Genomic DNA, 15,269 nt, shown 5'->3' on the forward strand with positions numbered 1-15,269 from the left:
CTTCACTGGAAGCTTGTCAAATTTACTGACTAGTTTTTCCTCGCTGCTCTCCAGAGGTGCTTTGTCCTTGCTCGCGAACGCGGCCTCCTCCTCTTCCTCGTCCTCTTCCTCCTCCTCACAGTTCAGGCTCCGTGGCTCGTCGTCCTCCTCCCCTTCTTCAGGAGAAGAAGCTGAAGATTTGCAGAACCTTTCGGGATCTAATAGTGTTCTTTGCCCTGGGTCCCCTACCTCGTATTCCTTCAGGATTCCAAAGATCTCGATCAGGCAGCGCCGGAAATACTCCACTAAGAGCTCCAGCAAGCCTGGCAGCTACAAGGGGGGAGAAAAACAGGAGGGGAGGAAGAAACAGTGATCAGAAAACAGCTCAGGTCAACACAAGCAGGGCTGAGAGTTTAAGCAGCGCTGTTAATTAATGGTTTTTTTCATGCTGGCAATAAACGGTGCAAAACAGAGTTTTTTGTCCTTTGAGAGAAAGGACAAAAGCAGATACTGACTGTGAGTATCCAAGCTGTCCCCCTGCACACACCCACGTGCTCTTGGGTTGTATCTCCCTCCTGGTTAAGTCACAGGGAGGGCCTTTCCAGCACTGCTGAGGAGATTTCACACCAACACACACATAAATCACACGGGCCAGTGAGTGACCAAGCTCACAGCTGCCCAGACCCCACGTTCTCTTCCCACCTGGAACGCTCCCCAGGTACAGGGACGCCCGGGAGTCTGCACGAGCTGATTGTTGCCAGCTCACTGACAGAAACCCCTACAGAATTTGCACTTCAAAGACCTGCCCCAAAGAGCATCTGCACCCACCTGGCTGAGGTTGAAGGTCATTATGCTGTTGTCATCATAGAGCAGGATGTTTATGGTATCTAAGGCCCACGTACTTTCAGCCAGCAGCCCGGACTTCAGAGACATCATCACTCTCCAGGCTTCAGGAGTTCCTGTAACATAAACACATGATACTTTAGCTCCTGGAGTTTAAAAACAAAAAGGAGATACTTGATACTGCTTTTTGGACCTGTGAAGAGCAGAGCCTGGTTAAGATGATGCACAGACTGCGTGTACCAGCAATCTGCCCGCAGGCAATGCCAAAATGAGGGCTGAAAATACGATTAACGTGCAAAAATACAGCTTTTTCAAAGCCAGCAGAGCCCTTCTGCTTGGCAGGACTGTACCAAAGGGTCAAGGCAGGAAAGCAGGGGTTTCCTCACCGATATCTTTTGCTGTTAGCCGCCTCCTCTGCTTCAACACAGGTTGCGTGGCTTCTACTGATCCCGGCGGGAAGGTGATGTCTCGTCGGATCATGGGAGGCTGGACAGCTGCTGGTGTTACGTGTGAGGCAGGAACAGGTGGTCCTGCCTTCTGCATCTTCATCCCCGAGTGCAGGAATGGAGATTTACTCGGAGAAGTGCGATTCTCCAGAGGTCTGGGCAGAGGTGCTGGGCTGGATACCTGAGGAATGTGATTCTGCATGCTGGGGGGGGTCTGGTAGTTAGACTGGGGGGGCCTGGTCATTGGGGGCACGGGGGCAGAGGGACCATAAGGAGGTTGCCTGTTCCCGTGGGAAGGCCATGGTCCCTCGTGGTTGACCCTCTGGTCTGAATGCAGAATTTCATCTGTTCGAGTCACTCCGTGATAGGCGGGGCCCTGGGGCGCGGAGCCCGTGCTCGGTCGGTTGGGGAAGCTGTACCCCATCTCATTGCGCCCCTGCCACATGGCCCCTTGCTGGGGACCCTCCGGAGCGGACTGGATGGGACCACCCATCATCTGAGGAGGCATGTTCTGCTGAGCATTGGAGCCCGGGGGAGCCGAGACCCTGTCTCTGCCGAATTGGAAGGGGAACTGGTTCTGCGGCCCTCCGGCGGCTCGGCGGTCGGCAGCGGGGTAGGTGCTCCCATACTGGTTATACAGGTCCTGCTGGGGGGATGGCTGTGCAGGAGGCTGCTGGCTGGGCTGCTGGGGCTGTGCTGGAGGCAGCTGCTGCTGGGTCTGGCCCTGCCCGGCGCTGTAGGGGACGTTGTACATCTCCCCTTCGTGGCGCTTGGCGGGGAGGCCGTAGCTCCCGTCCATCGGCCGCTTGTAGTTCTGCGGGGAGGAGAAAGGCATTGACAACGTGAGATTGGAAATTCAGGAAGGACTGTTTCACTGAAAGGGTTGTCAGGCATTGCAGGGGCTGCCCAGGGAGCTGGTGGAGTCCCCCATCCCTGGAGATGTCCAAGGACATGGCACTTGGTGCTCTGGGCTGGGTGACGAGGTGGGGATCAGGCACAGGTTGGACTTGATGATCTCAGAGGTCTTTTCCAACCTCTACTGGTTTATTGGTATTCTGTGAAACAAAGAACCCAAACCTCACTGGGGAGAGTCCTCAGAGCCAGAGGATCTGGCCTGTGGCATGGCCTGGGAGAGGCTTTGTCTCATTGCTGGCCATATCCAACATGAAGCTGGATCAGTCATTCCCTTCCACAAGCCAAGGCCAATTCCTTGTGGCTGGCTGGGTAGTTTCCTTGTGGATTCTACAAGGATGCCTTGGGGGCAGGAGTCTGCCCACAGAAAGGACTTTCCTGCAGGAAAGACTCAGCTCTACAATGAATTCACCACAAACCAAACCAGGCACCAGTACTTGCTTCCTTCCACATCCAGGAATTTAATCAGACCCTAATTCTTTTATATTTCCCAGGTTTCTGCTGAAGCATCAAACAAAATGTATTAAAAACTGTTCTACTTCCTGCTTCTTCCTTTCCTGTGCATTTCAAAACACACTGCTGAAAGGAGCAAGAATGATTCTCCCCCCTCATTCTTTTAAGTGCAAATGGAGAAAACAGTCAACGGTGGAGACAAAATTAAAATCCAGGATCTCTCTCGCCTCCAAGGTCTGTGCTGGAGCTGCTGTAGAGGCGATTCAGACACTCCACGGTCATGACTGGCTTCAGATGGAGCTCTAGGGCTTCAAAGATGACAAGTTCCAGAGTAACTCGAACTCTTGGCTCCGAGCCCCGTGGCTCTGGTTGCAGAGCCAAACAGCAGAGCAGTTGGAATTATTCTTAGCACAGCTCACTGAGTGCCCTCTCTATACTCTCCTAAAGCAGAGGACTTAAAATTATCAGGAAAACATTATGGGTCCTGGCACGGATACAAAGAGCAAGTCATATGTAAGGATTATGGGAAGGGGTATATGTTCATTCAAACTGTCCTGAAACAAACCTGATGGGTTTGGGAACAGTGAGGAGGAGGCAGCTGGGCAACGGAGTCTGAAGCCTCTGGCTGCAGGCTCAGAAAGGGATAGACAAAGAAAAATCCTCTGGGTTGTGCAGAATGATCCACCTGAAGCAGCTCCCCAGAACGATCCAGGAGCTACTCCAAATAAACTCATCACTTGGACCAAAGGTGTTAGAGAAACAGGACTGTGTTCAGAAAGTTCCAGAGGGGCAGAGGTGCCCAGCAAAGCTTCCTCATCTCCTGCTGCCTGACCAGGGTGTGCAAACAACCTCCATTCTCAGAACACTGTCTTGCTAACATGACACTGGGAATGCTAATTAAAACTTCTTTAAATTGTTTGCAATTTATACAGCCTCCTGTATAAGGCCAGGCTGGATGGGGCTTGGAGCAAACCTGGTCTGGTGGAAGGTGTCCCTGCCCATGGCAGGGGGTTGGAATGAGAAGAGCTCTAAGGTCCCTTTCCAACCCAAACCACTGTGTGATTCTCTGATAAGGTATTTAATTCTACACATTCATAAAGCAACCAGCGGGTTTTCATCTCCTTTCTTCACGAAGTTCACAGATAAAAACTCTTATGTCTCTCAGCTGAACAAACCAGAAACCCTGGGATCCCTTACCTGCTGCTGCTGCTGATACATGGTGGTTTGCTGGCTTGGGAAGGGGCTGCCCGAGGATGTGCCTTGAGTGGAGAATTGATTGCCATAGGAATCATGTCTGCAGAAGAAACAGATGCATTAATTGTCGCTGTCAGAGCCTCGGAGCTCTCTCACTGGGAAGGGCAACACCCCCCACAGACCTTTGCTGCTGCTGCTGCTGCTGTGGGTAGCGGCTGGGAGAGTACATCCCCGACTCCGGGGTGGAAGGCATGATGTTTGGCTGCGGAGTTCCCGTTCCCAAGTTGCCCTCAGGTCCCATGCCGGGCTCCGTCCTACACGGAAACAAGAGAGAAAACCCCACACATTCACTTAGATTCCCCCCTTGGCTCCTCCAATGATCACCAAAGTCACAGCAGTGAAGAGCAAGGGGTGATCACCCACGAGGCACCTCAGGATGCCTCCAGGTTCCAGTACCCACCTCACTCTGTCGTAAGGACCTCCGTAGGAATAGTGCTGCCGCTGTCCCATGGCCATGTTACCCATCCCTGGGCCTGCAGCACGGTTGTAAGGGTCACCCATACCACTGTTGGGGCCCTGCCCTGAGGACATGAAGGGATCGCTTCCTGGAGCTGGAATAACCGAGAGAAGAAACAATTAGTGTGGCCACCACTGCCTCAAAAAGTTAAACCCCCTTCTCTGGGGAAGAAGGGGCAAGCAGAAGGTTTCCTACAGCACATTCCAGAGTGCAGCCAGCTAACAGGGATTAGTACTCAAGGAGAAAGTGGAGAAAACACCAGGACTTGCTCACCTTTCCTCATACCACTGTAAGGATCTTTATTTGGCTCGTAAGACATGCGACCCATCATGTCAGAGGTATTCATGCTGGGCTGGTACCCTGGATTTGGAGTCATGGAGTTCCGTTTCTGGAACGTAGGATCACTGCCATCTGCAAAGGCATCCTGAAGGCCCACGGAGTTACTCCTGGTTCAAGAAAAAAACCCCACAAACACCAGGTTACAGAGGTCCACGGTGCTCCTTGGGATAGTTTTCCTCACGTGCTGCCTCTCAGGTGTTGCTATCCCCTAGAAGGACCACAGTCCTGCTCCCCTAGAGTCATGAGGAACTGCCTTTCTTCAACAGTGTCCTCTGACCCCATCTCCAAATTAATGAATATTGACACACAATGGTCCTGCGAGCCACGAACGAGGGAGCAGAGCAATGGAGTCCCACCAAAACAGGCAGTCAAGACCCCAGCCCCTTGCAGTGATGGCCAGAGGTGACCCCACGTTCACAGCTCCCACCCAACAGCGGAGGAGGGAGCGATGGTTCCCTACCTGATGCCTGGCAAAGGGGGCATCTGACTGTGTGGCGTCGACGCCGGAGTTGGTGGCTTCAAGTCTCCTCCTTCTGCCATGGAGCTGCTGGTGGACTGAGGTGTCTGAGGACCCTGCATGGAGCCTGAACCCGCTGCAAGAGGAGAAACGTGGTGTGAGCAGCTTTAGCCCCCGGGGATGCAACCCAGGACCTCCCAGAACATCAGCCCCAAGAACAGAGAGCCCTTGAAGGAAGAGACAGGTGAAATGTGGCCAAAAAAGTACAAGGAGCTCAATGTTTCAAGGACAGGCTGGGACAGGCTTCCTGGAAGAACCACGTACAGAGAACACGTTCCTTCTCACAGAATCTCAGAATATGCTGAGTTGGAAGGATCACCGAGTCCAACCCTCAGCACTGCACAGGACCACCCCCAGGAGTCACACCATGTGCCTGAGAGTTTCATCCAAACACTCCTTGAGCTCTGTCAGGCCTGGTGCTGTGACCACAGCCCTGTGCCTCATTCTTAACCACACTCCCTTTTACACGTGGTGCCACCACCATGGCACTGTGTGGTGCTTCCCAAGCTATCCCATCGGAGGCTGATGCTCTGGAGTGCACCATGTGGCAGGAATATGGTGCTTCCTGGCAAGGAACCCCTGACATGTCACACCCTCACATCCTTTCCACCCGGGAGGGTGGTGGGTTTGAGCCCCTCTCCTGGAAGCCTCAGGAACCTTCCTAGAGATGGAAACCCCGGGACATCAGCTGAAGCCACCAAGTAACTCTGAACAAGGCTGCTCTGCCCTTCCAGAGGGGTTAATTCACGCGCCACTCCCAAGGATTCCTGGAACAGGGAATGCCGGAGATGCCGGATCTTTTCACCGAACGACAAAACCCGTCCAGCAAGTTCCCTGCAAGGTCCCTGCCTCCCTGCCCCACGCTCCAGTGAGCTTTCATCAAACATCCCAGGCTGTGTGTAATCCAGCTGTGCCGTGAGCTCGAGGAGCTCCGCTGGCCCTGGATCGCTGTGACAGTGTCAGCTCAGGTTCAGCCGCTCCTCGCAGCTGGCAGGAGCTGAACTCTTAATTAATGTTTCCATTAGTTACCGTCCCCAGCACCCGATATCCCTCAGCTCCAGCCCTGCTGGTTGATGAGTCATTTCAGCTATTCATTAAAATCCTCCGAGGTCACGTCCAGGGCATGTTTGTTTACACCCCACCTTCCTGGCACCCTGTCCTCAACTCTGTGACTCCCTCCCAGCACGGGGAGGTCTCAGAGAGAAGGAAGGGCAGCAGGAGCTCAGCGGGGAGTTTCATTCATGGGCCCTCCTTCGCTCCACTCGTTTCCCCCCAGGAATTCACTCCCGGCTCCGTTTGTGCTGCTGGCACCGGTAGGAAGAGGCCCCGAGACATTCCCTGCGTCGCTGCCATTTGGTGTTTGTCCCCACCTCCCGCCGTCCCTCCCACTCACAAGTTTACACACAGTTGGAGCGGGGCCAGTTCCACGCTCTGGGAATTAAAACCCAGCGAGGACTGGTGGTGCCTCCTCCCCCTCCAGGGACAGGCTGTGTCTGCGAGCAGGAACCCTGGAAGGTTTTCAGGAAACCCGAGTGCCCGTGAGGCAATTCCCGATCCCTCCCAGCCACCGGTCTCTGTGAACACTTCTGGGGTTTGAGGGGTGGGAGGGACACTGCCCGGGAAGAGCTCCGGTACCCCTGCAGCCTCAGAAAGTGGTTAATGGATAACTCGTTCCCAAAGTTCTGCAGGAGTTAATTTGGCAGAAATGAAGAGGAAGCCAATGCCAACAGGTTGTAAAGTCTGCAGGGAGAGCAAACCACGTCTGTGTGGGACAGCAGAGCCTTTCAGCCTTTCTGATGGGCCTTCAAAATGTCCCACTGTTGTCCACTGGGTTTATAAACAGGGAATTATTCTCTATCCAGGTGATTCCTTGGAGACGGGACTGTGTGTGTGAGTCTGGAGGACACTGGGCCCTGGAAATGCAGTGTCCACTGGGACTCAGTATTCCAAGGCTCTTCAGCCTGGAGCTGGGGTTGAGTAATTTGTGTTGTGCCCTACACCCCAGTTCCTGCTGATCCAGGAGAGCAAGAGAGAGGAAGAAAAGGAAAGTGAAAGAGGAGCATGGACACACTGAATGATTCAACTTAAAGGATCAGAGCAGCCAGCCAAGCTTCAGTGCTGCCTCTGCATATTCCCAGTTGTAGGAGTCTGGAGCAAGACAGCTGGAGAGAACAGTCTAAATCGGAAATACAGCTGAGTCCTCTCATGGCAGGAATCAAACGTGCACAGTTTGGGACACCAGCCCTGCAAATTCCTTCTGCTGATGTGCTGAAGCTCAGCCCAGAAGGCAGAGCCAGGACCTTCACATGCCATCACATTAGCTAAAACAAAATAAAAACTGATGCACCACCTAATCCACCCTGACACACACCTAGAGCTACACCAAGTCTTAAGTGGCTTCCTAAAACTCTCAGCTCTCTCCAAACAAACTCCAAATGCTCTTAACATCTTTGTTCTGCTGCCTCAGGGGGGTAAGAAAGAGCTTTCGGAAAGAAAGTAGGGATGGATTTGTGGTGTAGTTCAGGCAGAACTCAGAAACCACTTTGGACAGAAGTTCAGCCTAATGGCACAGAAGTTGCTTTATCTTGCAGAACACACCAAGGATGAAGCTCCACTGGGACAGGTTTCCTGGCCAGTGACAAGACATGATTTAGTTCTTTAAAAAAGCAACATTCTGAAAGGAGAGAGAAAGGTAGTGGCCAACAGAATACTGGGACAAGCCAATCAAGGGTTTAGCAGCACTGGGACAACTGCAGTACAATCCAAACAGGTTCATTATTCCACTCCTCAGGAGCCAGACAAAGATGGTGCCAAGTGTCAGAACCAAAAAGGTAATTTTTTTTGCAAACATTATAGGAACTTCAAAGCACACCAAGTTTTTATTTCACCTACATGAGCAAGCTCCTGACCAGAAAAGGCATCTGAAGGTTTTTAGTTATAAGGCAAACTGGAAAACTCAAGCTTAAAGAAGGGTTGGCAAGTTCAGCAGCAATTCAAGCAATGAACTCAATGCAAATGAGACAGAAAGGATCAGACTTTCCAAAGAGTACAACATGCAAGGCTGGCCTGGATGTCTTCCTTTTTTTTTTTTTTTTTGGTTTAACAAAATCTGAATTGAACATTATGCTTAAATATGCAGAAACTGGAGAACCCCATCGAACCTGAAACAACAGAAGTTGTTCATTTTAAAGGGCTTGATTCCTAAAGCATCCAACTTGTAGAAGGCCTACAGTGCTCTCTGTGCACAAAGCCTCAGAAGGTCCTCCCCGACTCCTGCTGAAGGCAGAAAGAAGGAATTCCTGAGGAAGGTGAGTTCACACCCACATCCAGCTTCTTCTCCCAGAAGGTACCACTGGCATGGTCAAAACCAGCCCAACTTTTCCAGCAAGTCCCCAAAGCTGAGCAGTCACACAAGGGCTGCTGTTGGAATATGCAGGGGTCACCCTGAAGGGAAAACTCCAGACCTCTCTCTCCACCAGATTCTCCTCAGGCAGAGATGTAGCAAAAAACAAGAGAGGTGTGTGTAGATGTTTTTAGGTTTTCCTTTGTCTTAAAACTTCAGTACAGAGGTTGGACACATAAAACCTGAACTATTCTGAGAGCCTCAACTTACTCCCAATTTCATTCACTCCCACATTACCAAAGTATTTATTCTACACAACCAGAGAACATCTGGGGGCTTTGTGGAAGTTTGGACCCACAGCACATGGGGTGGGGTGCACAGTGCCAGAGATCCTCCAGTTCACACATCCACTGCACACCTTAAACCAGTGTCTGAACTCACCTGGAGATGGAGGCTGTATCTTAGTCTGAGACTTCTTTGAATCAGCAGCTGCAAAGATATCAGGAGGGGGGTCTTCTCCTCGCTCAATCTTGCACTCGAAGGCATAGAGACACTGGATGTACTGCTTCTTCAAGGAACTGGCTGCACTGCTGGACGTGCCCACGTTGAGATTTGTGGCCAGCTCGCGCCATTTCTTGTTCTTGTTGACCTGCACAACCAAACAGGAGGCTCTGAGATCAAAATCCCAGCTACTTCTCCTCCCAAGAAATTTTCTGGGGAGAAATCGACACTTCCCAGTTCACACAAGGGAAGCAACAGGGGCCAAACTCATCTTCATCACCTACAGAAAACTTTTCTAACAGGGACAGACTGCAAATCAAACTAGTCATGAGGTCAGCTAACAGCCAGATGCAAAGACAGTGTCACCAATCTTTGCACTGGACAAAGGGGAAAAAAAAAAAAGGGGTTGAAATGAGTCTCACCACAGATTGTTCTCAACCAAGACAATGGGAGAGCTAAGCTCACTTAGAGGATGCTGGGTTTTATTTAGGGAAACAAACATGGCTAAATGGGAATTCATGGCTTACCTCTGGCTACAAACTACCTCTGAAGGGCAGCAGTCCCCTGGCTGTGGACACTCACCTGAGTCAATCCTCCAATCTCCTTCACGGAGATGTAGAGCCGGTAAAGGTCCAAGGGTTTCCTGCCCACTGCTGGGAGGTTGGTCATTCCCATGGCCTTCTCCTCGGTGAAGGCCAGGTAACGATCCACCCACAGCTTCCTCTCGGGCTCCCCACCCAGCTCGTAGAGTTTGGTGATCTTCTCATTGGTTGTAGTAGAGGAACTGGACTTCTAGGAGAAGGAAAGAGATATCAGGGCTGAGCAGCGCAAGAGCACCTCTTTCACACCCGAGATGGTTTCAAAAAGCAGGCAGGTAAGAGCTCAAAGTGCTGCTGTTGTGTTGGGAACAGATTTATGTTAGACTTATGCTTGCTTCAGATCAACATCAGGCAAGGATTAATCAGTAAAGGCATCCAAAAGCACAGGCCAGGACAGAACAGCCCTGATTTGTGGCTTCTGGCATCTCCCAGCCCAAGAGCATTCAAGTCCTTGTTTGCCATAAATAAGAAAGGCAGATTCCAGAATACAGGAGCAGAAGTGAGAGATCTCCTGGATCTTCCTGCAGGCTGCTGCTGGCACAGGGATCAAACCTGCAGAGCATTTATTCTCCCTCAAGTAGCAAAGGAGGAGACGGGCTCAGAAACTGCTTTTTTGGTGGTTCTTTTGAAACTGGTAGCAGCAATGCAAAGAAAAACACTCCCTGAAGAACTTGTTTGCATCCCTCTTCTGGCTTTAATACAGGATTAGTAAGAGGTTTGTTTGTGAAACAACTAACACTGCAGTGTACCACGTCCCAGCTGAGGGGTGAGAGCTGACTCGCTCCCAGCCCACACCAGCAACAAACCCGGGTTTGTTTATGCTGCTTTTGGCAGTTTCACTGTGGCAGGTGATAATTTCTAATACTGAATTGTTTTACAGGTGAAATCAATGACTCCCAAAGGACTGGGAAACGCTTCCCTTCATTTCTCACACTTACTAGATAGATGCACTGCTCAACCCAAGTGAACATGCAGTGGGGGTTTTATTTCCCTGGACGCCGGAGAGGATGGGAGACATTAAAAACAAAACCCAAAACATTTTACCTTTGACTTGGATTCTGCTTTTGGCGTCCCATCTGCCTTGTTGTTCATTTTAGTTGCAGGTGTTAATTTGACATCCCCAAGTCCCATCATTTCAGGGCTTGCTGCCATCCCTGGGGAGTTAAAAGGAAACCTTTAACACTGATTTTCAACCCAGTGCAATGGAATCAACGAAATCCTAAAGCCCTGGCTTACCTGCAGAGTTGTTGGCCATATTCCCACCCATGGGGTAGGGTGGGCCCTGGGGGTTTATCATGCCAGCCATACTGTTAATTCCCTGTCCATAAGGAGGTCCAGTGCCCATCATGCCCCCTTGATTCATGTTGGGATAACCAGGAGGCCTAGAGAAGGCAAGGAAGAAACAGACACTTAGTCCACATATTAAGCATTAAGATCTTGCCCTCTAAGGAAGCAGCTTTGCTAAAAGCAGCCTCTGGGGCAGGATAAAGAGCACAACGCCCAGTCAGACAACAAATATATCCACCAGCTTCGGGGGAACCCAATTTAGAAGCACATTCATGGCTCTCATGGCATTGGGAAGGCCACACACACCTACTCTGAAATGGGCAATAAATTAAAAAAAAAAAACAAACCACCACAGAAAACAGTACAAAGTTCAGAGCTGAATTCCAGCTCCTTTCCCACAGCTGCTCATCAAGGCCCTAAAAGGAAGAAGTTCCCTACACTGGACAAGCAATGCCTTGGATCAGACAGCTGGGTGGCTGCTGGATTTAGGGGCTGCACCACACACGCAGCATCTCCTCGTGGAACAGAGGAGATCAGGATTCAAAAAAGCCAAAACAGCTGAAGAGATCTCAGAGTTAAATAATTTCAGCGACAATCATTAAAAATCCCCCGAGCATGCCATAAATGATGTATAAAATCATGGGATGGTTTGGGGTGGAAAAGACTTTAAAGATCATTTAGTTATAACTCCCTGCCCTGGGCAGGGACACCTTCCACTAGCCCAGGTTGCTCCAAGCCCCATCCAACCTGCCCTTGGACACTGCCAGGGATGGGGCAGCCACAGCTTCTCTGGGCATTCCAACACGCTGCTTGTCCAAGTTTTATGCTCTCCCTTTTCAACACCTGAGCCTGATCACAACAACATCTCCAGGAAGGACAAACCTTCACGGGAGCTCATTCCAGCATCACCCCAAATTTGGGTTGTTCCACACACACCTTCAAAAGCCAGCTCTGACACAGGGGAGGGACTTTTACGGGGGGGAAATCTCCCTCCTCACCTGTTCTGGATGGAGTTGGCAGCAGCGTGCATGGCAGCAGCAGCTGCCTCTTGTGCTTTGCGGTTCATCCCGGCGGGCGGGGGGCACATCCCTGTGCCCACCTGGGGGGGCATATTTGCCATGTTGGGTCCGTAGGGCCTGTTCCCCATGGCTGCATGGCTCATCCTGCCCGGGGGGAGCCCGCTGTACGGGGGCACACCAGTCTGCCCGTGCATCTGGCTCCCTGCTCCCATGGGGTTCATGCTTCCTCCCATGCCCGGGCTGGGGTAGTTGGCATTGGACATGGCATTGTAGTTTGGCTGCCTGGGATAACCTCCTGAGGAGATAAAAAAAAAGGAGGGGAAGGCAACATCACTCAACTAGTTAAGTTTATGAATCACCATAAAAATCTTCTATCAGCAAATATTTAAAGATCACTAACAGAGATGAGGGGGAGTGTTCACACCTCAACACGAAGTCAAAGTACTTGGATATAAGCCACATAAAATGTGTTTTGACATAGCCAAGCAACAACATCGATTCAGAAGCTGCCTGAAACTCTCCCAAACCTCAACCCAGCACAGTGAGCCAAATGGCCCAGGACAGGATGCAAAAACCCTCATTTAACCCTTTCCAAAACAGGCAACACTCCATTTTCTTCCTCTCCAAAGAGAACTCGCCCTTTGTCACTATTACACAGGATGCAAGCTTTTAAACAAGGAGGAAGGATCCTACATTTAGAAATAAAACTATTCCTGAAAGCAACATATTCCATCAACCTCAGCAGGAACAAAGCACAGCTCCTCCCAGCTCATGAGGAGCGTGCTGGTTTCCATCACCCACACACTAAGAGGAGACAAATCAAAACATTTATCACAGAATCATGGAATGGTTTGGGTTGGAAGGGACCTTAAAGATCAGTAAGTTCCACCTCTCTGCCACGGGCAGGGACACCTTCCACTAGACCAGGTTGCTCGGGGCTCCATCCAGCCTGGACCTGAACACTTCCAGGGATGGACTTAAACAACTTGGGACTTCAAAGACAAGATGTTAAGGATAGAGAGAGGCCTTTGCTGAGCTCAGTTCCCACCTTGAGGTCCGTACTGCCCACCCTGGGGTCCGTAGCTTCCCATGGAGTTCTGCTGGTACGGCCCCATCCCGGCGTGCATCTGGCCCCCGGAGGACTGCCGGGGGGATAAGGCTGAGCCGGGCTGGGGGGAGCTGTACTGGGGCATCTGAGGGTTCCTCTGCATGTAACCTGCACACAGGGGAATGGAGCAAACTGTTAGTGCAAAGCATCCACAGGTGCCACTGGACATACATGTTTCTAAGGAAAGCAACGCCCAGGACTAACAAAATCCTTCCAGCAACAGCCTGGACAGGTTTTAGTGCTTGCATTAAGGAGTCGGTGTTATCTGAGCAGGTAACAGATCCAATTTCCTGTTTTGGTCAGAAATAACCCTCAGTGTCACAGCAGAAGCCAGTGAGGCTCTGCAAATCCTGGGGGCTTCTTGGTGGTGGCTTCTGTTTGCTTGTTTGTTTTCTCCTGGTGACAACTGTGTACCTTCAGCCAGGAGAGCTGAAATTTTTTACAGGCATTTTCCCCCCAAAGAAATCTTATTCTCTTAGAGGGAAAAGCCCCACAATATTGTTGCAAGCACCTCTTGTTTTGAAACTTAAAAGTCACTGGATGTTGGGCAAGAACATGCACAGAAAAACATGTTGAAAAGCCAGAGAAAACATCTTCCAAGCCAAAACACCAGCTTGGATAGAACATTTAGAGGCCAAACAACCAGCAACAACAATAATTTACTGCAAGCTGCCTCAACACCCAGAGGTTATAAACCTGGGGCAGCTTTTAAATGCTCTCTCAGCACAGAATTCATGTCACCAGGCCAGGTGGTTTTTAGTTGCACATCTGGCTGTACAATTACAGCTGTTAGGTTGTGTCACACACCTCGATCCTGGGCGATGCTGGACTGGTTCATGGAAGGATGCAGGATGGTGTCCGACTGGCCGCTGGGCGGTCGGGGTGGCATCTGATTGCCTGTGCCACAAACAGGAGAGTGCTCATCACAAACTGCACACCACAAACCCAGCAGGCACCAGAGCTAAATCCCAGAACCCCAAACAACTCCAGGAGAAGGGGATGTTGGGCCACAGCGAGGGGAAACAAAAGCGAGATCGGTCGTGTTAACCCAGCGAAATGACACCGGTGGTTTACCAGCCATCCCACCCATCCTTGAGGAGCTACAGACATCCCAAAGCAAATAAACGAGCTCAGTGGGCCTCAGTAACCACACAGTGCTGACACTGGGCAGTTCCTCCCCACTGGGCACTGTAATTCAAGTGCCAGGCAGCGTTACCTGGTACTGCAGCAGGTGAGAGTGGCCCAGAGCGGGACTGAGCAACACTGGCTGGAGATCCAACTGGGGATGGGGAGGGTCCTCTGATGCCTGGCAGGTGAGGAGAGGTATGTGGCGAGAAAGGAGACTGAGCTGGGTTACTCTGCTCTCCTTGACTGCTGGAAATCCCTGATGTGCTTACGCCAGGGCTCAGGGCTCCTTCGGTACCCATGGGCAGATCATCTATGGAACCAGACAGGTCCTGCAAGGCACAGAGAAACACATCAGGCTAGAATACAAAGACATGGGACTGTTCTCTCACATCCCACTAAGGAAGAGCGTTTCTCCCTTAGGCATGTTACAAACAGAAATCAATGAACTCAGTTCTTGTTACTGTCAGCACCAGAGGCTGCTGCAGACTGAGGTAACTGCCAGACGTGTCTTATCCTGCTGCCTGTCTGAACCCGGGAGTTCCTGGGTTGCTTTGCTGATGGTCCAAACAACTGGCTAATTTTCCTACTTGCTTTATTTTAAATTCAGTTCAGAGGTGGGAAATTAAAGAATGCATCAACAGTACACGTAACACTGCAAACACAGGAGACAGTCCATGTGATCGTGGCTTGGAAGAGAAACGTGGCTCAGCCTCTGAAAGACAGAAAACTCCTGCCTCACCATAATTAATTCATAAACCTCCTATGAGCTGGGAAACTACTCACTTGAGATGGATAAAAACAAACTAAACAGAGATTTAAAAGAAAACCATAAAATACTCTTCAGGGTTCCCGCTTCCCTTTCTTCAAAGACAGCAAAAATTAGCAGTTACTGCATCAACCTCTAAAGTTCAGCTTTTCTTGAAGGCAAGGCTAGAAAACACCCTTCCTCCTGCATGTATCCACCTTGGAAGAAGCAAAGCACAAAAAGCCTGAGAGAGCTGAAACCTCCAATTGCCACAGCAGCAAAGTGACAGCATCAAAATTCAGCTGGCAAGTGCGAGAACGGGGATAATTCCAAGAAGAT

General features: G+C 50.8%; 1 protein-coding gene across 2 annotated transcripts in view; it reads right to left on the reverse strand.

Moving 5' to 3' along the window:
- The window catches only part of ARID1A (AT-rich interaction domain 1A), a 54,443-nt gene that overhangs the window by 2,692 nt on the left and 36,482 nt on the right, over nt 1-15,269 (reverse strand). The window contains exons 5-20 of one of the 2 annotated variants that reach the window (XM_018081294.3): nt 14,274-14,514; nt 13,865-13,954; nt 12,998-13,165; nt 11,929-12,244; nt 10,880-11,025; nt 10,688-10,797; nt 9,627-9,833; nt 8,985-9,192; nt 5,144-5,276; nt 4,618-4,790; nt 4,288-4,438; nt 4,010-4,141; nt 3,831-3,927; nt 1,209-2,082; nt 808-938; nt 1-309 (exon numbers count right to left, since the gene is read on the reverse strand). The exon at nt 1-309 is cut by the window's left edge and continues 2,692 nt beyond it. In XM_018081294.3, the coding sequence (XP_017936783.1) occupies nt 1-309; nt 808-938; nt 1,209-2,082; nt 3,831-3,927; nt 4,010-4,141; nt 4,288-4,438; nt 4,618-4,790; nt 5,144-5,276; nt 8,985-9,192; nt 9,627-9,833; nt 10,688-10,797; nt 10,880-11,025; nt 11,929-12,244; nt 12,998-13,165; nt 13,865-13,954; nt 14,274-14,514 (3,486 nt within the window). Of the gene's footprint in view, nt 310-807; nt 939-1,208; nt 2,083-3,830; nt 3,928-4,009; nt 4,142-4,287; nt 4,439-4,617; nt 4,791-5,143; nt 5,277-8,984; nt 9,193-9,626; nt 9,837-10,687; nt 10,798-10,879; nt 11,026-11,928; nt 12,245-12,997; nt 13,166-13,864; nt 13,955-14,273; nt 14,515-15,269 lie in introns of both variants that reach the window. The other variant, XM_008920535.3, reaches the window with a different exon arrangement.

Source organism: Manacus vitellinus, unplaced genomic scaffold, assembly GCF_001715985.3.
Source record: "Manacus vitellinus isolate BGI_N305 unplaced genomic scaffold, ASM171598v3 scaffold_52_pilon, whole genome shotgun sequence".
NCBI classification, from domain to species: Eukaryota; Metazoa; Chordata; class Aves; order Passeriformes; family Pipridae; genus Manacus; species Manacus vitellinus.